The following is a 25,175-nucleotide window of genomic DNA, read 5'->3' as shown; positions in this document are numbered from 1 at the left end:
TGAGCCGCACTGGGTGACACCAAAATAGCAGAGCTGCTCTGCTATTTTGGTGTCACCGTATTGGATGGTGTCACCGAGCAGAGAGAGGCAGGTGAGAAGGCTGTGGGCTGCCCCCAGTAGCTGTCAGAGGGCTGGGTAAAGCAAGCGTGTGTGGCTGTGCCAAGAACGGGGGGCGTGACATGCGGTCACACCCCCAAGATTTGCACACATAAGGGTGTGTGGCTTTGTGGAACGAGACCACATCCCCTTGCACACACGTAAGGAGTCCAGCAGTGCAAACCGCACCGGGTGCCACCACAGTAAGTGATGCTGCTGGTGTTATGTAAAATGTTTTGCACAGGCTTTATCTTTTTTTTTCGCTACACAAGCGACCAGGTGCCTTACATTAAGCACACAAGTCAGGGACACAAAAAAACATTTTATTTTTTTTATTTTTAAAATTCAAACAAAAAATGTACAGAATAAGAGCAAAGATGTGCTCTCATTTTCCTACATTTTCCAATGTTCATCATATTTCATACTATAATGTTATAGTATTGTCAAAATACAGCAATTTTAAATGTGTAATTAAGAGGAAGATAAAATGAAAAAGCCAATCAGGAAAATTGAGGAGCCAAATTGACCTGCAAAAGAACAGATGATATCGCTGTGGTGCATTTTTAATCAACCCTTCTGGATAATTAGCATTGATGTAAGCAAACCACAGGCTTACTGTGCAAACACTCTCACTGTCACCCTCTGCTATAGCTGCCTACAGCTGAATCCATAACATATATTTTTCTGCAATTACTCTATTTTCCCCTTTTTCCAGGTGTGCTAATAAAAGAACTGACATATAAAACCAGACCCCCACCTAAAAGACAGCAGGTGGGGAAAAGACAGAAGTATGTGTATAAAATATTTTATTGTAATTATGTAATTTACATGTATGGTCCCAAGTCTATGTTACAACTAGAGGGAACAGTCAGAATAAAAACCTAAATGCAATGTACAGTTATGAACACACAACATTGTTGAGAAATAGGGCATATTAGATGGCCCCTCCAACTGTCCAGTACTTGCAGCTATAATGCCAAAGACAATACTTACATGAGCTGTTTAGTGGGATATCCTGTAGGGTGAATATTTTGCAGTTTTAATCCAATTTAATCATTCAGAACCACTATTACATAGCACACTGAACATTCTCTCTTTAGATACCAGCACAGTTGGCTGTAGGTGACAGATCCATTTGCAACTATATTTTTTTAAACCAAATACTTTAATTAAACCCATTTCTGCTGCTTTAGTATGTTTTAACTATAGTGCATTGTTACAAATGTACTAGAACAGAAGTAGCAGATTTTTTTTATTCTAATGTATGACATTTTGAACGTACTTGCCCGTAGTAAGTTAGCACCGCACCCTCCCCAAAACAAACATAAAGTGGATGAATATTATAATTCATAGTTTGCCCTAGTAATAACCAATACTGGGAATGACAAAAGGTTGACCCACGGGGGATTTGTGAGAGGAACAGGAATGCCTTGGTGATCCGTAAATTAAATATAATTATCTCCACTACAACAGTTTGGTTATAGGGACTTTGAGATGTGCAGAAGGACCAGTAGGACAGTAGCTCTCAATGTTCAGCAGTGGCCGAGTCTGGGTCGTTTTCAGCATTTACCGGGGGAGATTCGCCAGGTATTAGACACTGCACTTCCTCTGCACTTATAGCAACTTTCTCTGGCTGCAGCCACCTCTTCAAATGTTCCAGTGTGCTGGAAATGTGAGAATTGAAAAAGGAAAGAAATCAATAGTTGTAAGCAGCTTAAAAAAAGCCAAAACAGTCAGACTAAGCAATGGTAATGAGCCCAAACTTAGTGTCAGGAGATGTCATGTTGAGGCAAGGTGTGACAGTGGGAGCAAAACGGGAGAGTCCTCATATGCGACATGTGTATAAGGGAGATAGGAATCTTTTCCTGCCTCATTTATTTTGTTGAATCTAATAAATACATAAGGAAAACTGTTGACACATGACATTAACATAACATGTTACATTTTGGGGACAATAGTCACAATTGGAGAACACACATATCCTCAAATTGTCATGCCATGCTAGATTAGCATGCTAACCGTGTAATGGTGAATCACAGCAGTACAATTAATAAACCGTTATTTCAAATATAAATCAATTGCCATTATTGAAGCAGCCTGTGTACTTGCTGTTTATCTGTACAATATGTGTTTTCCAGACTATTTCCAGAAATAGCTTCTGACTTGTTTGAAATAATGGCACTATTTTTTTATTTGCTACATTTACATAATATATTTTCTAACATGTGTTAGCAAAAGCTATTGTCATACAGAATGTCTTGCCATTAAAATTTAGTTTCAAGGAATGATTTTCTATCGCTGGCGTCAATAGGGAGGTGCGGGCCACAACGGGTGACACCATTCATGGGGTGACACCCAAATAGCTGAGCTGCTCTACTATTTTAGTGTCGTCCCCTCGGATGGTGTCACTGAGCAGCGAGCAGCGGTGATGGATGACGAGCGCATGCGGCGTCATCCATTAGATGCTCCCCCTGTGTCTGGATAGGCTAGGGCTTCCCAGCAGTTCCAGGAGCGCTGGGCAAGCCCCCAGTGTGAAGATAATGGGGGCATAACAATGAGTCACGCCCTCAAAATGGGGCAACTCAGGGGGTAAGGCCACGTGAGGGTCAGAAGGTGCTGCACTGGGTGTCACCACCATTTGGCAAGCATATTACAGTGATTTTGGGGCAACTTTGTGGTGTTGATTCCGAATAGGACATCGGTTTTGCTAGATTGGCTCTAATTTTTGAGATACACCGACGAGACAACTGTCAACTGACTGCTGGCTGGGTGGTCGATCATTTATATACAGAGGAGTAATATTCTAGAATAATCGCAGGGTGAACATCTAGAATATTCATGTGTCTCACCTTCTAGAACAGTTACCCAAACTTTACCATTACAGTCCAGGTTTTAAGGATATCCATGCTTAAGCACAGGTCACTTAATTACTAACTCATTCAATTTGATTTAACCATCTGGATTAAAGCATGGCTATCCTTAAAACCTGGACTGTAATGGCGGAGTTTGGGAAACTCTGTTCTAGAATGTTCAGATAGGTTACATATGCATGCGTAATGGTTAAGTTACCTATTAATTAAGGGCATCCATTATCTCAAGAACTAAAGCCAATTTGTAAAAGAAAATAAAAAAAACTTTCATTTTTGAATTGAGCAACCCCAAAATTCACTAAATTAGTTCAAATATCATTGACAACTAAGCATTTTTTTAGTTTGCCTGTTTTATTTATTTTTGGTTTGTATCTATGCTATGTAGACAAAAGTGATTGGACACCCCCATGTAAGCGAAATGCCTACCATGCATACCATTGCACATGAGTTCCAAATGGCCACTAGTGTGACGGTTTCGACAAGAACACTTCACAGAGAGGCCCATTCACTTACAGTTCTACGGAAAAAAAACGACTGTTGATCTATTTGCTGTCAGTGTCTAATCAATTTTGTCTACATAGTGTATCATAATCGCCGGCGGACATAAACATCAAATAGGAACAAATAAAATACACAAAATAGTAAGCATAGGACTTGAAAATTTTCTACATAACATATACAGCAAGTCATCAGATTAAGGTAAAGCAAACGTTAAATTAGCCAGGTCTCCCAAGTTTATTGTGGTTCAGGGTCCTATTTATTCATTTATGTGAATAGGGATAATTAGAGTTATGGTAGACTTACGTAGATAACTCCTTTTCTTCGAGGTCCATAGGGTCCACAGGGATACCATGGGGATATTAATTGGATAGACCAGGCACCAAACAGTTAAAACTTCAGCTCCCAGGATGCCTTGGGTCCTCCTCCATATATACCCCGCTCCAAGCCATAGGACTTCAGTTTAGTTAACAAGCCTCAAGGCAGGAGAAGGAAAGAGGAGAAGGAAGAGCAATCATACACCAGAAACACTCTTACACAAGTTGAGGGAATCTGTGACCGAAAGAAAACATTACCCATGCAGCCAGGTGAGTCAGGGTGGGTGCCCTGTGGACCCTATGGACCTCGAAGAAAAAGACTTATCAAGGTAAGTCCACCATAACTCTTATTTTCTTCGGGTCCATAGAGATACCATGGGGATGTCCTAAAGCATTTCCTCTAGGGTGGGGTATGCTCCTGAGCAGAAAGGAGAACTCATTGCCAAAGGAAGCATCCTGAGTGGCAAAAGTATCAAAGACATAGAACGTAAGGCATAGAACCTAAGAAAAGTGTGGAAAGAAGACCACGTGGCTGCCTTGCACAATTGTTTCATAGAAGCACAACTAAATGCCCACGGTGGCCCTACAGACCGAGTAGAATGTGCGGTCACCGTGCTTGGAACAGGGAGATCAGACTGTGTGTACACCTGAGAGAGAGTCATCCGTAGCCATCTCACCAGAGTCTGCTTATTAGCTGGCCATCGTCAAGGTGAAAACCATATAATGCAAAAAGAGCATCAGATTTTCTAACAGAGATTGTACGCTCCACATAGATACGGAGAGCACAAACTACATCCAGGGAGGCAGTGTCGGACTGGGGTAGTAAGGGCCCACCAGGGAAATGCAGAGGTAGGGGCCCACTGAAGGTCATTGATGGGAGGGGAGCGATCATTCCACAAAGGAAACATAATATTATACATTCTCAGACAGCATTATGCCCAATTTAGTCTAATAGATGTGTAGGGGGACAGAGGGGCATATTGATCATAACTAAAATGGCCCCATAACCATGTGGAAATGTTAGTCTCCGCATATTTAAGGTAACGGGCCATTCATCATCAGGGGTCCCATAGGACCACCTGATATTCAGCAAATTGTGAAAACTTGACGTTTTCGTTGTTTGCTGACGAGAACAAGTTCCATCTTCAGATGGCGCTTGTTCTCTGAGCCCCGCTCCTTCCTATGGGAAGCAGTTCTGCGAAGAGGGATCCAAACCTGTATAAGGTGCAGAAGGACAGCTAAGAAAAGTGCAGAGGGACAGCTGAGGAAGGTGCAGAGGAACAGCTGAGGAAGGTGCAGAGGAACAGCTGAGGAAGGTGCAGAGGGACAGATGTGGAAAGTGGCAGAGAGACAGGTGGGGAAAGTGACAGAGGGACAACAGTGGAAAGTGGCAGAAGGACAGTGGAAGAACGTGCAGAGGGACAACTGTGGAAGTTGCAGAAGGACAGCAGTAGAAGGTGGCAGAAGGACAGCCATAAAAGGTGACAGGAAATCCGGGAAAGGGGGCAGAGGGATGGAATCGGTATGACATACCGCCGAACCTAAGCCCGGCAGATGTTATACTAACGCCGGAATGCCGAACTATGAAGATCCTGACAAGGTGAGTATTTTAACTATCTCTAACCCTCTCCCCTCCCTAGCCATCCCTTAGGGGTGCCTAACTCTAACCTCCCTCCTAGTGCCTAACCCTAACCTCCCCACAGGGGTGCCTAAACCTAACCCGCCCTCCCCGCACCCTAAGCCTAACCATCTCGGAAGGGGGGTGCCTAACCCTAAACTCCCCCCCCTTCCCCTAGCCTAACCTTCCCGGGGGAGTGCCTAACACTAAGTCCCCCTGGGAGCCCCTAAACCAAACCCCCCTCTCCGTGGCTAAGAGGTCCTGGCGCCCTGCATACCTTCATTTGGTATGCCAGGCGTCAGGATTTCGGCGTGAGGATAATGATAGGCGTCGGGATATCGACGCCTATCATTAGTCTCATGCCGGGATTTCACAGTCGGGAAGCCGACGGTCTGCATTTCAACCACCGGCTTCCTGACCGCATACCAGAGGTACAGCCAGGAAAGGAGGCAGAGGGACAGCCGGGGAAAGCAGACAGAGGGACAGCCAGGGAAGGGAGCAAAGGGACAGCCAGGGAGAGGGGCAAAGGGACAGCCAGGGTAGACGGGCAAAGGGGCAGCTGGTGAAGGGGCAGAAGCACTGCTAGTAAGGGGGCCTAGAGACATACTGGTTTAGTATGCATTCAATGGGCACGATTCTATTCAATGCGATGTAAATAGCGCCGGGAGATAGCTCCCGGAGTTATTCAATTCATCGCGATGTTAGGTCAGGGAAGGCTCGTTCTTGCGCCTTAAACAGGGTGTTTAGGCGCGATAACGGGCATTCCCCGACCTAACTTCCCGGCGCGAGGCTGTTTTCCAGGCGCGAAGGGCAGAAAACAGCCTTGCGCCGGAACTTTTGTCGGATTTCTTCTCTCATCCCCGGAGGGATGAGAGAAGAAATCATTAGTCGGACTTGGCAGCGCGGTGTATTGAATAGCTCCGGGAGCTCACTCCCGGCGCTATTTACATCGCGTTAAATAGAATCGTGCCCAATGGAAGCTACAGTATGGGAATATTAGAGGAGTGTTGGAGAGTCAGTAGGGTGTGAATAAAAGCCATGTACACTATACACATGCAGGGATCAGTGGGGTGTAGGTACAGTACCTGGATAGAGAGGTCCCCAGTCTGACTGCACTCACTAGCTAGCCCATCGCTCATTCTCCAAGACCTGCAGCTGCCGCTGTTGATTGAAGGTGGGGGCACTTCTGCCATTGCTGAGGATGAGGAAGCTCAATGCTGCCGATGCTGGGGAACAAGGAGGGCCCGCTGCTGAGGTCGCGGGGAGAGGGTTGCTGCCGATGACGCAGGTTGGGGGGGCTACTGTCAGCGCTAAGGACGTGGGTGGGGGGGCGGCGCTGCTGAGGACGCTGGGGTGGGCGGCGCTACTGCCGGCGCTAAGGAAACAGGGTGGCCCGCTGCTGAGGTCGCGGAGTGATCACTGCTGCCGACACTGATGATACGGGGGGGCCTCTGCGGAGGACAGGGTCCCAATGTTGCCGCCGCTGAGGACGGGGTCCCGATATTTCCGCGCAACATCGGCAAAGGGGGAGGGGCTAGCTGCTGCCTTTGCTGAGGTCTGGGGCTTCCTTCCTTGTTGCTTTGTGCTAAATACAGTATGCTGGCCGTAACCCTTGAAGGTGGCCCTGCTCATAGAACCAGTCTGCCCCTACATGGCTCCGCCCCCCGGTTAAAGTGGGTGGAGTTACAGAGCAGAAGGGCCCACCGGGGATTTACCCGATTCCCCGCTGGCCCAGTCCGAGCCTGCAGGGAGGCTTCACCTACAGAAAGATGTGAAGCCTGAAAAGCTGAAACTACAATTTCTTCATTCACATGAAAACGGGACACTACCTTAGGAAGGTAACCCTCCCCTGTACGAAGAACAGCTTTATCCTGGTGGGAAAAAAACAGGGGGGAGCGACAAGATAGTGCTGCCAAAACAGAGACTCTGTGAGCAGAAGAGATAGCGGGAAAAAGTGTCTTCGCTGTCAACCACTTCAAATCTGCAGAGTCTTGAGGTTCAAATGGTGGAGCTTCTAGCCCCTTAAGAACCAAAGACAAATCCCGCGGTGCTACCAGTGGTACAAATGGAGGCTGAACTCGCAGATCTCCTTGGAAAAAAAATCTAACATCTGGTAATGAAGCAATCTTCTTATGGAACCAGACTGACAGTGCGGAAACCTGCACTCTCAAAGTGGCCAGGCAGAGACCACTATCTAACCCCGCCTGAAGAAAAGCCAGAACCCTAGAAATCATGAACACCTTAGGATCATATTTCCTATGGGAACACCACTGACCAAAAGAATGCCAAACTCTGTAATAGACGCGGGCAGAGGCAGGTTTCCGTGCCCTAAGCATTGTTTAAATTACAGAACTGGAAAAATCTTTTGCTCTTAGGATGGAAGATTCAAGAGCCACGCCATCAAAGCCAGACGTGGTAATTCCGGATGTTGGCAGGGACCCTGCGTTAGCAGGTCCTGCCATAGAGGAAGCTGATACGGACAGATTCTGTATGTCGGTGAACCAATGACGTCTGGGCCAAGCCGGAGCCACCAGTATTATTGTTCCGCCTTCCTGCTTGAATTTTCTGAGAACTCTTAGGAGGCGGAAGATTGGAGGAAAGAGATACACCAGCTTGAAGTTCCATCTTACTGCGAGTGCATCCACGAAGGCTGCTGATGGGTCTCTGGACCTGGACCCATACCTGGGGACCTTGTGGTTGCAGCATGACACCATGAGATCTATCTCTGGTAGATCCCATTTGTTTACCAGGAACTGAAATTCTCTAGGATGGAGAGATCACTCTCCGGCATGTATGTCCTGGCAACTTAAGAAGTCTGCTTCCCAATTGAGTACTCCCGGTATGAATATTGCCGAGATGGCCGGAAGATGACATTCTGCCCAAACCAGAACCTTTGTCACTTCTTTCATGGCTGCATAACTTTTCGTGCCTCCCTGATGATTGAGGTAGGCCTCTGTAGTCGCGTTGTCGGACTGGATGTGGACCGACCTGCCTTGGAGCAGGTCCTGTGCCATGACAAGTGCTTTGCATACTGCTCAGAGTTCCAGAATGTTTATTGGCATATGACTTCCCTGATTTGTCTATCTTCCCTGAAAGGTGTGATGACCTGTCACTGCCCCCCATCCATGAAGACTGGCGTCCATGGTGAGAAGCACTCAATTTGGAATCCAGAACGGGCACCCTTTGTTTAGATGGTCCTTTCTCACCACAGGAGGGAGTGACGAACCTCTGGAGTGAGAAGGATCCTCTGGGACCTTATTAGATGATGCTGTCCGTTCCACCTGGAGAGAATTCATTTTTGCAGAGGTTTGGAATGGAGCTGAGCATATCCCACCATGTCGAAGGTGGATATCATTGATCCCAGGACCTGCATCGCTAACAGAATGGATATTTTTCGCTTGCGTATTCACAATGATAGGCACACAATCTTGTCCTCTGGCAGAAACACCCTTTGTGCGCAAGAATCCAGAAACGCTCCCAGATGTACCATCTGCTGTGTTGGAGAAAGTGATGATTTCTTCCAATTGATTATCCAGCTGTGCCCTTGTAGGCAGGCTATGGTCAGTTGAAGATGATTTTGTAAAACAACCGGAGTCTGTGCCAATATCAAAAGGTCGTCTAGATATGGGAGAAATCTGATTCCCTGATGCCTGACATGTTCAATAAAAGCAAATCCCGGGCATGCGAACAATCCCGGGCCCTGACTGCAGTGGCTTCTGATACATCTCTGACACCAGAACAAAGGACTGCCGCTCGCGATTCCCCGTAAGCGAGAAATCGTCTTATCTGACATCTCTGTGCTTCCGGTTGCAGTCCGGGTCGCAGCATAGCTGCTAGCAAGAAAAAAATACTATATGACCCCTGCGCTCACAAAATGAAAGTGCTACCTGATAACGATGTGTTCCCCACCACATGTCATATAACCATACAAAAAATACAATGTATCGAGCACTCCTTTCTCTGAGGTATATAAACAGTACAGATGATAAATGGAGTCCAGAATCTAAAAAGAGTCTCACAAAAACTTTTCTTGTGGGAGACTCCTCGTTCAAGAATTCCTCAAATAACGGAGAAGAATATGTTGTTGAAAAAGTTTTTTGTACGTGTAATGGAATTTATATCTCCTACTTACATGTAGGAGTATGTAGTCCGTCTCCCCCTGAATGATATAGAATTCTTCCTCCATATGGGGCATATTCTATTAAGTGCGAAAAGTCCCGTACTTTTCGCATGCCGGAATTTTCGCCGACATAGCTGGTTTTCAATGTGAAAAAGTATTGCGCTCATCCCCGCTTATCAATTGTACATTGTATATTTTCTATAGCTGCTAGCAAGCTTCAGCCACGACCCGCCGGAATCACCAGCCCAGTTACTGGTGTTGCGGCCCAGGTGGAGGTAGATGGAGTAGCAGTACGTGTCTTATTTCAGAAGCTTAGTACTGCTGATCAAAAATCCTAAAAATAAAATAAAACATAAAATAAAAGCTTAGGACTGCTCTGAGCATTCCCCTGTTACAAAGGTGCGTCTTGATCCTGCCGCACATAACGAACAACTGAAGTCCTATGGCTAGGGGCGGGGTATATATGCAGGAGGACCCGAGGCATCCTGGGAGCTGAAGCTTTAACTGTTTGGTGCTTGGTCTCTCCAACCATAATATCCCCATGGTATCCCTGTGGATCCCTATGGAGCCCCGAAGAAGAAACTTTCTTTAAACATATGCTGGGTCACCGCTTTTTTGTTTTACATTTGTGTAATTATGCTAAAACACAGTATTTTTAGTAAGAGGTTAATCAAATAGGTATAAAGGGATTGAGGTGGTGATGGAAACACATTCAGTTTGAAATGGATTGTATCCATATTTGAAGTAACTCCGTCCTGCTCAGAAAGTTCTGTTGCTACCAGTTGAACTCATCACAACTCATACACCGTGGCTTCAGTTATGCCACACAGCCTCTCTCAGCGCGCCAGGTCCCAGGCAACTCAGCCGAGCCAAGCGTCTTATTCGTACAAATAAAACTGGAAGCGACAAAAATACTTTGCTAGATTGCACTGATCAATTCGATGTGCAACATCTGTACATCCATGAGTCAGAATCTTTATAAGAAGTGCTACAATGCAGCTTTTCTCTCTCATACTGTGTTTCATCTAACAAGTTACACTATGTTTCATCTAACAAGTTATACATGTTTAAAATGAAAGGCAGATTTAGAAAAGCTTGGAGAGAGATAAAGTACCAACCAGTCATCTCTTGTCGTTTTTGAAATACAGTATAGCTTGTATAATGACAATTAGAAGCTGATTGGCTGGTATTTTATCTCTCTCCATTTTATCTCCCTTCAAGTTTTGATAATTTTCCCCCAAATTCCTGTGTGGTTGAAGACACAGCCCAGCATCTCTAGAACACTTAGTGGTGTTTCGCCGGGTCTGCAATGCGAATAAGACACAAAATGTAAAGAAAAGGTTGTTATGCTACACTGCTCGGAGTGGTTCAGTCGCGCCGGACATCTTGCGCCATATGGTGTAATGAGGCTAGGTGTCAGAGGATACATATCTATATTACATACAAAAATACTGTAATCTATACACACACTGCCAAAATGTGTGTGTCCACTGCGTGCCCACTAGTGTGACCAGGTATCCAGTGTAGGAACACCTATATTACTCATCTGATATCCAATTAGCATCACAGAAGGCTAAAACTCCAAACTTCCAGCTTCTGAAAACAGGAGCTAGTACCTTTCAGGTATCTAAAAATTAGTTTTATAGCGGTGCAATGCTCCTTTCCAGGGTTGTTTTTCTGACTTGTGCTAACATATGAATACATTAAAGTTCCAAAGGCACTTTGATAAAGAACTATTAATTTCCTGTATCTCTGCCTCAGACTTGGGGCTGTATTCAATTTAAGGCGAAAATCCGTTATCGTCTTTTAACATAATTTTCGCCTATTTTAATTATCCCTGTATTCAATTTCAAAGACTTTTGCCGGTGCAAAAAGACTTTGTAAAAAAACGGGGATAACTTTTCTCCACAGAATAGCTGGCAAGAAAAAGTGCAGAATTGTGGTTTAGGGGTGCAGGCTTAAAAAAAATAGCCTGCACCCCTGGGAATGGCCCCTAAAATTAATGTATGTCAAAAAAAAGTTTAACAAAAAAATCAGGACACCCTAAAAAATTTACTTTAATTTTGGGAGTAAAAAAAAAAAAAAAAAAAAAATAGGGGACACACTTCTAAAATAGCAAAATTAAATCCAGAGGGGTTCCAAAGTATGCGGCAAATGGTTTTCTTTATTGCGGGGAGTAGCGACAGGAGCATTTTTGAAGACTATTTAAAAATAAACGTTATAGTATAACATACCTTTGTTAACTCTTTTTCTTCGAGGTCCATAGGGTCCACAGAAATTACCTTGGGATGTAGCTGGAGTGATACAGGCACCAAACAGTCAACAAGCTTTAGCTCCCAGGATGCACTGGGTCCTCCTCCATACATACCCCGCTCCTGGTTACAGTTTGTTATCAAGCCCAAGCAGGAAAGAAAAAATTGAAAAGGAAGGAAGTACCCTTGCATTCCAGACACACTCTCTGTAAGAAGAGGGAACCCTAGCAATACAACAGAAAAGAATTTCCCAACTACAACAACAGGTGCGTTAGGGTGGGTGCTCTGTGGACCCTAAGGACCTTGAAGAAAAAGAGTTAACAAAGGTATGTTATACCATATTTTCTTCTTCGGGTTCCATAGAGTCCACAGAAATTACCTTGGGATGTCCCAAAGCAGTTCCTCCTAGGGGTGGGGATGCTCCTGTGTCTCAGTAGAAAGGTCCCACAGATCTCGTAGAATGTGCTGTAACCGTGTCCGGAACAACAAGATCAGCTTGTGTGTAAGCTTGAGAAATTGTCATATGCAACCATCTGGCCAAAGACTGTTTATTAGCTGGCCAGCCTCGCTTATGACAGCCATACAACACAAATAAAGAATATGTCTTTATAATGGAGCTAGTGCGGTCTACATAGATATGTAGAGCCCTCACAACATCTAATGATGCTTAACCAGCCGAAAGGCCAGAAGCTTGCAAAGCCGGAACCACAATTTCTTAATTCATATGAAACAGAGATACCACCTTAGGAAGGTAGCCGGCCCTGGTACGAAGAACAGCGCTATCCTGATGAAATATTAAAAAAGGAGAGCGAAAAGATAAGGCTGCTAAATCAGAGACTCTGTGGCCCGAAGCAATAGCTAGAAGAAAAACGGTCTTCGCTGTCAACCACTTCAAGTCTACTGATTTCAGGGGTTCAAATGGAGGAGCCTGTAAAGCCCTGAGTACCAATGTCAAATCCCACAGGGCTACCGGGGGAACAAAGGGAGGCTGAACCCTCAGCACACCCTGAAAAAATATTCTTACATCAGACAAGGTGGCAACCCTTCTCTGAAACCAAACCGACAGTGCCGAGGCCTGCACCCTCAGAGTAGCCAGACAGAGACCTCTGTTCAACCCGGCCTAAAGAAAAGAAAGCACTTGCGAGACCCTTAGGGTCATACTTCCTCAGTTCACACCACTGAAAAAAATGAGTGCCAAATTCTGTAATAAATGAAGGCAGAGGAAGGTTTCCGTGCCCTCAACATTGTCTGTATTACAGAATCGGAAAAACCTTTTGCCTTTAAGACGGAGGCCTCAAGAGCCATGCCGTCAAAGACAGCCGAGGAAGGGCCGATACAAGCAGGGACCCTGTATTAACAGGTCCTGCCTCGGAGGAAGAAGCCACGGAGTGTCTATGGAGAGACTCTGCAGGTCGGTGAACCAATGATTTATGGGCCAAGCAGGAGCTACCAGTATTACTGTACTGCTTTCCTGCTTGACCTTCCTGTTGAGCCTGGGAAGGGAAAACGGAGGAAACACATACGCCAGTCTGAAATTCCACCTTACTGCCAGAACGTCCAGAAATTCAGCCGCAGGATCCCTGGTCCTGGACCCATACCTGGGTACCCTGTGGTTGTGCCTTGAGGCCATGAGTTCTACCTCTGGAAGACCCCACCTGTCCACTAGGTTCTGAAATACCTGAGGATGAAGAGTCCATTCTCCGGCATGTCTATCTTGCCGATTTAGGAAGTCCGCTTCCCAATTTAGGACTTCCCAGACCAGAATGTTTGACACTTCCGACATGGCAGCCTGGCTCTGCGTGCCTCCCTGATGGTTTAGGTAGGCTACTGCGGTGGCGTTGTCCGATTGTACCTGGACAGGCCTGCCCTTTAATATTTCCTGAGCCTGAACCAGCGCTCTTAATACTGCCCTTAGTTCCAGGCCATTTATAGACAGAAGACTTTCTCTTGCCGTCCACTTTCCCTGAAAAGTGTGACGACCTGTCACTGCACCCCATCCTCGGAGGCTGGCATCGGTTTTGAAAAGAACCCAATCTGGAATCCAGAATGGGCGACCTTTGTTGAGACGACCCGTCTGCAACCACCAAAACAGGGACAGTCGCACTTCTGGCGAGAGACTGAGGGTCTGATTCAGAGCCGGACGCTATTTGCGGACGCTTGTTCTGATAAAGGGGCCGGATATTTAAATTAAGCGCTCGCTCATTGCAGTCTGTTGACGCCTCTATGTCTGAACGAGCGAACAAAACATGCGGTTGCTATTTTGAAAAAAACACCCCCTGGCCGCTCGCATCATACGTCATCTCCGCTATTTATTAGATTAATCGAGTACATCGAAAGGCGTCTGAACTGCTCGCTATTCTTGTGGTAGCATTTTCCTACCGCAATCATGCGAGCAGTTCAGGCTAAAAGACAACCAAGTGACGTGGCCGATGACGCTGCTTTGTTAATTATGCACACCCTTAAAACGCCCGTTTTGACCGTTTGGCACGCTTGCGTTCGGATCTCCACTCCCCGTTTTCAAGCACTTTCCCCTGTTACCACCCACAAACGCCTCATCCTGTCACTCAAATTAGCAGGCATTCGCTATTTTGCGAGCACACGATTTCTGACCGCACTGACTGGTTCGCGCATGCGTACTAAAACCCATACGCATGCGCAGATGTGCGAACATCGCTCGGAACGAACGAGCGGCCGGTTACGAGCGGCTCTGAATCAGGCCCAGATTGTCTGTGCCTTTATTAGGTAGTTCTCCCCTCTCCAGTGAGAAAGGATTAACCTCTGCAATGGTCTGGAGTGGAACTGGGCGTACTCCACCATGTCGAAAGTCAAAACCATGGAACCTAGGACTTGCATTGCTGCATGGATTGATACTGATCGGCTGAGAAGAAGCTTGCGTATCTTCAGCTGAAAAGCAGCAATCTTGTCCTCTGGCAGATATATCCTTTGTGCCAGAGAATCCAACCTTGCCCCTAGATGCACCATCTGCTGTACTGGAAGATGCAATGAATTTTTCCAATTTAAAATCCACCCATGTCTGTGTAGACACGCTACCGTCAGTCCGAGATGACGCTGCAACTCTTGTGATGACTGAGCCAATATCAGCAGGTCGTCCAGATACACAGAATCCTGATTCCCTGACGCCTTAGGCAGGCCGTTATTACTGCCACGACCTTGTCAACTGCCAAGGGGCAGTTGATAATCCAAAAGGCAGTGCCTGAAATTGGAAATGCTCCTGTAAGACTGCGAACCGCAGGAATTGCTGGTGGGATTGTGCAATTGGCACATGAAGGAATGCTTCTTGGATATCCAAGGATACCATGAAATCCCCTGGTTCCATGGCCAATACAATCAACCGCAGAGTATCCATGCGAAACCTGGGCACCCTGATAAACGTGTTGAGACCCTTTAGGTTTACAATAGGCTTGTGAGACCTGTTGGGTTTCTGAATCAAAAAGAGGTTGGAGTACTATCCCTTTCCCAGTTGATTCACTGGAACCGGGATTATAACCCTTTCACAGAACCCGCTGTTGGAGTTGTGCTGAAAAACCTTTGTGGGGGGCTTCTCCAGAACGTAAGGCCGTACCCTCCCGAACCCAGGCATCCGTTGTTGTAAGATGCCAGGCGTCTGAATACTGAAGAAGTCGGCCTCCCACCCTGGGATCCTCTGTGCCATACAAAATGCCCCCTGAGAACATAAGGGATTCCAGAGCTCTCTTGGACCCTGTATCTGCCTTCCAATTCCTCAGCCAGAGGGCCACCACTGAAACCATTGATGCTTTGGAGGATAATATCCCCGCATGTAAAGCTGCCTCTCCCAAGTAGGACGCTGCTTCCTTAACATAAGAGATGGTAGTCAGATGTTCCCTGGAAGCTTCTGGAAGAGAAATTTCCAGTGTCTTCATCCATTCCTCAATGGCCTTAGAGACCCAAGCTGTAGCCATGGCCGGTCGGGTAACCGCACCCAACAGAGAAAATATTGCTTTAAGACAGGCTTCAAGTTTCCTATCTGTTGGACATTTAAGCAAGGAAGCAGAAGGTATAGGCAATGTGGCACTCTTAATTAGATGTGCCACAAATGCGTCCACTGATGGAGGAACCTCCCATTTAGTGCATTGATCCACTGGAAAGGGGTATAAAGGCTTCCACCTTCCTTGTAATATGGAACTTCCTATCTGGAAATTTTTATGCTTCCCCCATGAGATCCGAAAGGTGCTCAGACTTGGGAAACTCAGGTTTTATAACCCTCTGGCATTTAAACCTTGGAGCCTTTCTTTGCACAGGCTCCTCCTCGTCAATGTTTAGCACAGCCTTGACTGCCCTAATTAGATAAAGGACATCTGCAGCTGGGAAACGGCCTTCCTCGTCTGAGGGTGATTCCTGAGAGGAACCCTGTGTATCCCCCCCGTCGTCAGAAGATGTACCAGAATCAGAATGCTGAATGGTGTGTGCAGCCGACCGCCTTCTGGACTTTGGCTGTAGCGGCCTAATTGTCTGTTTAGGGTGCTGAAAAGCTGCAAACAACAAAGCCACATTCTGACTTGAATTAGCATACATGTCCAACCAGGACAGATGCATCGGGGGGAAAAACATAGCAGGTTGCAAATGCGGAGAGGGCCCCATCATGGCAGCTGGCCCAGGGGCTGCCAATCTCTCCGCAACCTGTGCCATAATCTGGGAAAAGGAAGCCCAGGGGGGCTCCTGCTCAGAAGCTGGTAAATTTTACTGATGTGGAGACTCCTTGACACAGCGGCCACATAACCCATCCTGTATGAAATCCTGTGGGGACAACCCCACTTTACAGACCATACATGATACCAGCACCACCTGTCTTTCAGCTTCTTTGGACATAATAATATCTGTACTGATATGCAAAGTCTGAGTACAAATGTGACAATGTTTCACACCCGATATATACACCTGCCACAGAGGGTTAAATCAGGGGAAACAGCAGTGATAGATTATGACTGTCAGTTATTCAGATAAAGGCAGCATAACACACAGCAGATTTCAAAATAGTCACATGCGATGCATATAGATACATAGTTTGATATATATATTATAATCATATGCACCAAGCTTTTTAAGCCACTACCATATAGCCATACATGACACCAGGACAGGCCTGGTAGTATATTGAGCTCTGTATAACCTGAACACCGTAGAGAGAGGTATACAGGGAGACTGAGCCAGCCTCCTGAGAACCGAGCCACCTTAGAGTGGTCTCTGGCTGACTCATATAGAGGAAGGCTGGGAGGAGCAACCAGGAGGCGGGAAGTCTTAGGACTGAACCAGTATCCAGGTTGGGGGAGGGGCCGCCAGGGGATAGCGTACCTCCCCCCTCATGCTGTATGGATCCCCTACGTCAGCCACGCACTGCCACTCGGGAAAAAAAAAAACTTGTTTGGGGACTGCTCCTGCAGTCCCACTGACAGCGTGGTGCTCCTGCACCAAACAGCAAAAAACTGACTTCCTGTAGCCAGGGGCGGGGTATGTATGGAGGAGGACCCAGTGCATCCTGGGAGTTAAAGCTTGTTGACTGCTTGGTGCCTGGATCACTCCAGCTACATCCCAAGGTAATTTCTGTGGACCCTATGGAACCCGAAGAAGAATATGCTTGCACCCATTTTCATGTACCCCAAATTTGATGGCCATAGTTATTTTTCCCCCAAAAAATTGCTAAATGTTATTCTTCATCACCTTCTCAAAGCCGCATTTATGAACCTGCCATGGCTATTTAAAAACCCGACTTCCCTTCAGCAGGCAAAAACGGGGGTACCCATAGTGACCCATGTCAGGACATCTTTAGGGGGGCCAAGGATGATTTCCAGAAAATTCCCAGGTTTTTTGCTGCTTCCAGTTTCGCCGGGTCCCGTTTTCGCGTCCTTTGAAATTGAATACCGGGATAAGCGGGCACGCGTGCGATACCTTTCCGCCTGGAAAACAGGCGAAGGAGGCGAAAAGTCCAGCAGGTGAAAAGTCTGGACTTTTCGCCTCAAATTGAATACGGGCCTTGGTGTCTGAAGACACATCTATATATTACATAAATAATAATACTATATTATAAACACACTGGCAAAATTTGTTTGTAAAATGACATTGCATCATGACTTAGGCCCTCATTCAGAGCCACTCGCTATTTGCGGTCGTTCGTTCTAAAACAAGGGGTGGCTATTCAAATGAACCGTTCGCTGTTTGCGGTCTGTTCACGCCTCTATGTCTGAACGAGCGAACAAAACTTGCGTTCGTTTTTTGAAAAAATACGCCCCCTGGCCGCTCGCATCCTACGTCATGTCCGCTATTTATTAGATTAATCGAGTACATCGACCAGGGTATGAACTGCTCGCTATTCTTGGGGCTGGTGTTTGCTACCACAATTTTGCGAGCAGTTCTGGCTCTAAAATAACCCAGTGACGTGGTCAATGACGCTGCTGTTTTAAATATGCACACCCATAAAACGCCCGTTTTGACCTTTAAGCACGCCTGCGATCGGATCTCCACTCCCCGTTTTCAAGCACCTTCCCCTGTTACCACCCACATACGCCTCTTTCTGTCACTCAAATTATCAGGCATTCGCTATTTTGCGAGCACATGAATTTCGGCCGCACTGAGTTGTTCGCGCATGCGTATAACGATCCGTACGCATGCGCAGTTGGGCAAACATCGCTCGGAGCGAATGAGCAGCGACTTGCGTCCGGCTCTGAATCAGGGCCTTAGTCTGCGTAATTGCTGGTGTCCCTTGAGTGATGTGCGGGTTCGTCCAGGCTTGAGAGGGGTATCTGCTCTGCTGCACACAGGGTCGGCATATTCCTCGGTACATTGGCTCTGCTGACTTGACTGCCTTCAACCAACCATCCAGCTACCCCGGTCACATGCACGCTCAGCCTATCGGCACTAGGAGCAACATTTAAACTTGGATTTGTACTATGTCCATGGCCAGAGCAAATTCTTTCTATAGAGACCTTTTCTTGGCTCAATTTGCCTCTGCAAATAGTATTTGTCTTTGCTGATCAATATACTCTGCAAGATGATTTAATCTGTCTCCAGCTGTCCATCATGGTCTGCTATGTACAAGGCACCTGTCTCTAGCAGTCTGCTAGGACAAGTCATCCGTTTTCAGCTGTCCTCCATAATCCGCAAAGGAGACTAGTCCTCTGCCTCCATCCTGTGCTTACAACATTACCATTCTGACCCTGTCTCTCCAACCCACAGTACCAGACCCAGACCTCTGATCCAATCACTATACAAATCTCAGCTGCCTCCAAGCTGCCCACAACTGCTCTGCATTCTGTCCTTCATCCATCCTTCAAGTAGTTATCTTCATCCACTTCCTATCAAGGAAGAAAGCCCTAGGGTTCCTGACCAGAGTCAACAAAATTCCAGAAGTGGAATATTTGTAATGAACATTGCAGTTCATTACAAATATTTTAAAGCTTGTGTGCATTTGACCAACTCATACATATATGTGTACCACTGATGGTAATGCCACCTCTATAGAAAGTTTGTGACCCATTTAGTATTTAGACACCCCTTGAGTAACAATGACTTCAATAAACATTCACAGCAATTGATCATCCCCACAAAGTGGCTTGGAGGGACTTTGGCCCATCCTTCTTACAGAACTGATTGAACTCATGGGTGTTGGTTGACTTTCTTACATGAATTCCCCAATTCATATCATGCCACAATATTTCTATTGGATTAAAATCTGGAAATGACTCATTCCAAAACACAACACTCAAATGCCTTGTGTGTTTAGCATTGCTGTATTGCTGCAAGACCCATCTTCTGTTGAAAGTTAATTAGCAGACATTTACCCTCTGTCAGGATGCGGCCTGGGATCGGCCGCTACTCACCTCTGCGCTGGTGTCCTTGGGCTTAGGTGTCCAGACGCTGGCAGTGGAGGCGAGTGGTGACTTAGTATTCTCCCTGGGGTCCGCTAGGGCTTCCGTGTGTGCGTCCTGGTTTCCGGGGTGCCGGGCATGGGCGCAGCCATGTTGGTTCATATCACCTGACTAGTCTCTCCCAATGGTAGTCTTGTGGTCACTCAGCTGATCCTCTGATCAGCTACCCAGGGGTATATAATCCTGATGACTCCAGGAACAGGTAACTGCTGTTCAACTTCGCTGTTCCAGTGACTTGTGATTCCCACCAGTGTTACTCTGTGTTTTTCCTTCAGAGTGTTGCTTCAACCCACTTACAGTTCTCAAGAATTCCTGCATTAGCTTCCATGCTAATTCTCAGTCTGAGACTTTAGTTCTCTCTCAGAAGTTCAGTGTTTATGTTGTTTTTCCTGTGTGTCTTGTAGTGTGCTGCTAGCCCTCCTGCAGCTTCCCTTTGTTACTGAGGTGTCAGGTTTCCTGCTAATTTCTAGTTAGCTGTCAGTTGGATCTATAGCAATCCCCAGTACATGCCTGTGTCCACTTCACTCTGTGTCTCTCTGTGCTAATCAGCACCTGAATCTGTTGCAGTTCCCAGTACATTTCTCTGTGTTTCCAAACAAGCCTGTGACCAGGATTTCTACATTCTCAAGTCCATCTCCAGTGTTTAAGTATTTAGTTCATCTCCAATATTCAAGTTTTCAGTTCATCTCCAGTGGTCAAGTATTAGTTTATATACAAATTCATTTAATATAGTTCTGGTCTTTCTGCCAATCCCAGGTACCTGTCCAGAGGGTCGCGACCTGCCCACTTGGTGCAGCGAAACCCAAATCCCGACTGGAGGGGGCACTGGTGAAGAACACCAAGTGGGTTAGACTCCGCGCCTCTGGGCAGGTCTTGCCAAACCTGGGTTTGGCCGCAATAGAGAGACCTAGCTGTCACTCACCTAGTTGTTCCCTAGTCACCCTAACCCCCTGGCTCACTGTCCTTCACAGAGGAACACCTGCACTGGATTGTGACACCCTCGCATCTTTCTACACAATTTGCTGGAACAATTAAGATTTTTCCCTAAAATAAACTTGTTTGAACCTTAAGCTGGGCATCCACTATACAATTTTCTGTCAGTCATCTGTCCAGTCTGGCTGGTTGGAATGAAAACCTGGTAATGTATGGGAGCAAATGACAGTTGTCCATTTGCTCACAAACACTGGAAAACAGCCAACAATGGTTGTTCGGACAAATTGGTTAAAACACACAAATGTAACCACTTTGAACAATTTTTTTTGTATTCTTTTTTCAGTGTTTAAAACCATATGATCGACTGTCATTTGCTCCCATAAGTTTTCATTCCAACCAGCCAGGGGCAAGATGTGGCAAGCTCACAGACTTAACCAAAGCGACTTGCAGCTGTAATTGCCGCCAAAGGTGGCTCAACAAATTACTGACTTTAGGGGGCTGAATAGTTATGCACGCTGAAGTTTTCTGTTATGTTGTTTGATTCACACTATAACAAAAATACAGCTTCACAGTTGTAGGCATGATCTGTGAATGAAATGATGTACACCTCCAAACAATCCATTTTAATTCTAGGTTGTGAGCAAACAAAACATGAAAAATGCAAAGGGGGTGAATACTTTTGCAAGGCACTGTAGGTCATTAACATTGTAGAGAGTGGGAAGAATCCTACTACACTAAAACTTTTAAAATCCTAATGTGTAGAGAACTTTTACAAGTATTCTGTATTTACTAAGCTAGTTACTTTTTTTTTTAAATACTAGATCTAATTAGTATATTTTTGCTCAAAAAAAAGATTTCCATACTTTGCAAATATTCCATATTACTGACTTTTTATTTTCTTTTACGACTTGAAGGAGCTATTACCACTGGGCCCTTGATGCACCTTATAAGGGTTCAGACTCTCTAGCACATCCTCTACATGCAGGTACTTTTGGAACAACTATTTGATTGTGCTTGAGGTGAATGAGTTGCTCAATTGAAAGCCCAGATTTCAGTATCAAAATGAACAATTGCTCAGCAAGCATTGGCTGGGCCCAGTACAGAGGGTGTTGAAGACAGGACAGAAACTTGAAGTAGGCAGTGTTGGAGGAGAGCGCTTTCACTGTCTCCTCTTTCCACTCCCATAGTACTGAAGACGCGCTCACTGCACATGCGCGACCCAATGCACCTTATGTGCATATGTGGCTTAATGTGCGTTCTTCCTCAGAAGACACAGGACATGCCCACGAGTGACCCTGTGTATCACTGAACCTACAGACGTGGCAGTGCCACCATTTACCACTGTTTCACCACTGCTTCTATTATCCCTGTGCAAAGACACAGCACGCTATCCCTATTAACCCGCTCCTGGCTGGATCTGCATCATACTGCATGTAACGGACTTATGGTGCGTTAACCCTGTTTTGTCTCATACCTTGATTAATAAACTAATCACCGGTTATTTAACTTGTGGACTAACCTCCATCACACACCACTGACACCTATCATCATAGGTTCTGCCAATATGTTATGGGCCCATGCTCCCATGCCGCTATCCCTGGACTTCTTAGCTGCCTTGGCCACTGGCCAGATAACGCTACTTAATCTTAACCGAAAGGTTGAGAATGACCCACTTATCTTGGTACACATTTGTACAAGTTACAAAGTTAGAAACGTAGCAAAGCATAATGGGGGTAAAATTATGGGGATTGTAACACGCTATATAAAAATGGAGAAACTGAATCTAATTGTGATTTTAAAAAAAGCATAATTATAGGACATAAACCCACCACGGTACATAAATAAGTATTGGATTGGTCTAACTAATTCCTATGATTGGCTGGACTGAACATAAAACATTATAGCATATCTATGCTAAAAGCCAATACAAACTAAGTGGGCAATTCAAATAAATGCAATGTTGAATAGCACTGGGAATGAGTTCCTGGAGCTATTCAATTGGCCGCACTGTTAACTCGTGACTAGAGGATTTCTGCTCGCACCGTAGGAAATCAGTCTAAACTAGTGCCACAATTCTAGCACTAACAGCATCGTGATCGGTGTTTAAGATGGAGAATGCAGGTTACTGCGACTAAACACCCGACATTAGGTGATGTAACCTGCAAGGTGTGATGGCGAGAAATTAATAACTCCAGGAGCTCATTCACGGCGTTATTCAACATCGCATTTAATTTAATTCATCCCTTAGATATTCAGGTTTTTGGAAAGACCACAATCTTTTAAATTTGATGGAAAAAGGTAGTATGGTGTTCAAAATGTCATGGGAAGACCATAACAGGGAGATCAAATGAACAAATGACCATCTCTCCACTGGCACTAATCACCGGTGGGGAGTTTGGTAATCAGTGAGACAGTTGCTGGAGCAGTGACGTCGATACGCATAAGCACCAACATCAGTTTACTTAAAGTGAAAAAAAAAGTCCCTCTACCTCTGACACTTGGAGAGAGGGGGCACCTGTTTGAAAGAGGGGAGCCTCATCTTTCAAATTAGGTGTTCCAATAGAAGGTAATGTGTTGTGATCAATGTGATCACCAGACATTAATCATGCTGGCCATACAGTAGTGAGATTTCAGGCCGACTGCCCGATTTGCGACGCTTCGTACGATGAATTGTGTCAAAATCGTGTAGCATTTAGGTAGGGATACAATCCGATGCGCGCTCCCGCAGCTCATAAAATGCATTGTATGATCAGCTGTGCAGACCATATTATCTATCGTGATCGTATGCCGATCATGCCGTGTATTTGTGCATGCGATGCATCGTGCGTCCGACCGGCGTCATTTGTTAAAAAGAAAAAAAAAAAAAGACTGATGCACGCATGGGGAGATCCGTCTTTAATAAAATAAACACAGACGGAGGGATGGTTTGTATTGTGTATTGTGTTTATTTAAATATTTCTTTACAGGTGAACTACAGGTACCAGCAGGCCATTAATGCTCTGCATGCTGGTACTTGTGGTTCTCCAAGTACCAGCATGTGGGGGAGGCTTGCTGGGACCAGCAGTTCTACTTTTAAAGACAATATTTTAAGTTCTTTTTTTTTTTACACAAAACTTATACACTATCAACCCGGCACCCACCACCCCAGGGGTGCCGGGGATAGCCCCGGGCTATCAGCCTGGGGTGCCCTGGAGGGGGGAGACCCCAGCCCCCCAGGGATCCCCGGCCTGGACTGACTAGCGGTCAGGGTTGATGCTTCGGCTTGGGGACCCGGTGAAAGGGCTCCCCAGGCTGTGACATCAGCCCCCTGCTAGAAAACATCTGGTGCTGGTTCTGGAAAATACAGGGGGACCCTAAGCATTTTTCCCCCTGTATTTCCAGAACCGGGACCGGATCAGAGCCCAGTGCTGGTTGCGCAGAATACGGGGGACCCCTACGTTGTTTGTCCCCCATATTTTGCCAACCAGGGCTGGTTCTGTCTAGCCAGGTGCTGCTTGTGCGTACATACGGGGGACCCCTACATAGTTTATCCCCATATGTTGCACAACCAGCACCGAGTCACTAAAAGCCCGGGGCTGGTTGCTCTTTGGAGGGGGGGGGCACGGCGTTTCTCACTGAACCATCCCTGCATCTGTGTAGATTTTATTAAAGTAATAAGAGGAGAAAAAAAGTAAGGCTATTATTGGGGCACACTTGTATAAGAATTCATGAATATTTGAGTTAAAATATTACTTTTAAATAGTATCAATAAAATAGATAACAGGTACTTACAAAATGATAATTGGCGAAAACATTTTTAGACAATTTCTGCATAGCACCCCACACACTACAAAAAATGAGTATCAATGAGTATACATAAACATTGGAATATGCAATAGATACCATAGAAATTGGTATATAGGCTACACTGTATGCAGTCCTATGATCCCCATTACACAGTGCAATATATGTCTACCGTACCTGGTATTCCTAGGTGGTCCCCCACACCAGTACTAACCAGGCCTGTCACTGGATCGCTTCCAAGATCAGACGAGTTTGGGCATAATCAGTGAAGTATGACTGTAGATAATTGCCACTGAAAATATATGGGGATTCACTCTATGCACATGGTCTGAGCCTATTAACAAAAATGTAGGACTGTTCACACCAGAAAATTCCAATTGATAATTATTTGCTATCAAGTGATGCATAGGCATACCTTACTTGTGATGCAGACAATTTAACATATATAACATAGGCATATGTAAATTTCAACATTAGTAAACATCACATTAGTAATTGTATCTCAAACCATGATTATTTCAAAGTATACGAGATTGATAATAGCTCTACATTTGTGACAAAGTATCCTAGCCTGATAAATCACATAATTTGCACATGTACATATGGTCTTAGTCATATAAACCATATGACATCAATATTTTAAAGATTGAAAATATGCAATAATTTGTGATAATTACATAAATACTGAAATCTCACTAGCATATATTAATCCCCTATCCACAGATTTAACAGTGTTGGAACAAGGTAAGGTTCAGCACAGCAATGGTCAGAACTCCATAATCCAACT

General features: G+C 45.5%; 1 protein-coding gene and 1 pseudogene across 2 annotated transcripts in view; both read right to left on the bottom strand.

Annotated features, from left to right (window-relative positions):
- Positions 1-512: 512 nt before the first annotated feature.
- Positions 513-25,175, bottom strand: part of LOC148473224 (coiled-coil domain-containing protein 32-like) — a 43,661-nt gene continuing 18,998 nt past the window's right edge. For both annotated transcript variants that reach the window (XM_088459931.1, XM_088459932.1), the window contains exon 4: positions 513-1,760. In XM_088459931.1, coding sequence (XP_088316057.1) covers positions 1,622-1,760 — 139 coding nt within the window. In that variant the 3' untranslated portion in view covers positions 513-1,621. The remainder of the gene's footprint in view (positions 1,761-25,175) is intronic.
- LOC148473225 (5S ribosomal RNA) lies at positions 24,554-24,672 on the bottom strand (annotated as a pseudogene).

Source organism: Taudactylus pleione, unplaced genomic scaffold, assembly GCF_031769625.1.
Source record: "Taudactylus pleione unplaced genomic scaffold, aTauple2 ptg000953l, whole genome shotgun sequence".
Lineage (NCBI taxonomy): Eukaryota > Metazoa > Chordata > Amphibia > Anura > Myobatrachidae > Taudactylus > Taudactylus pleione.
This window is presented reverse-complemented; position numbering and strand designations above follow the sequence as displayed.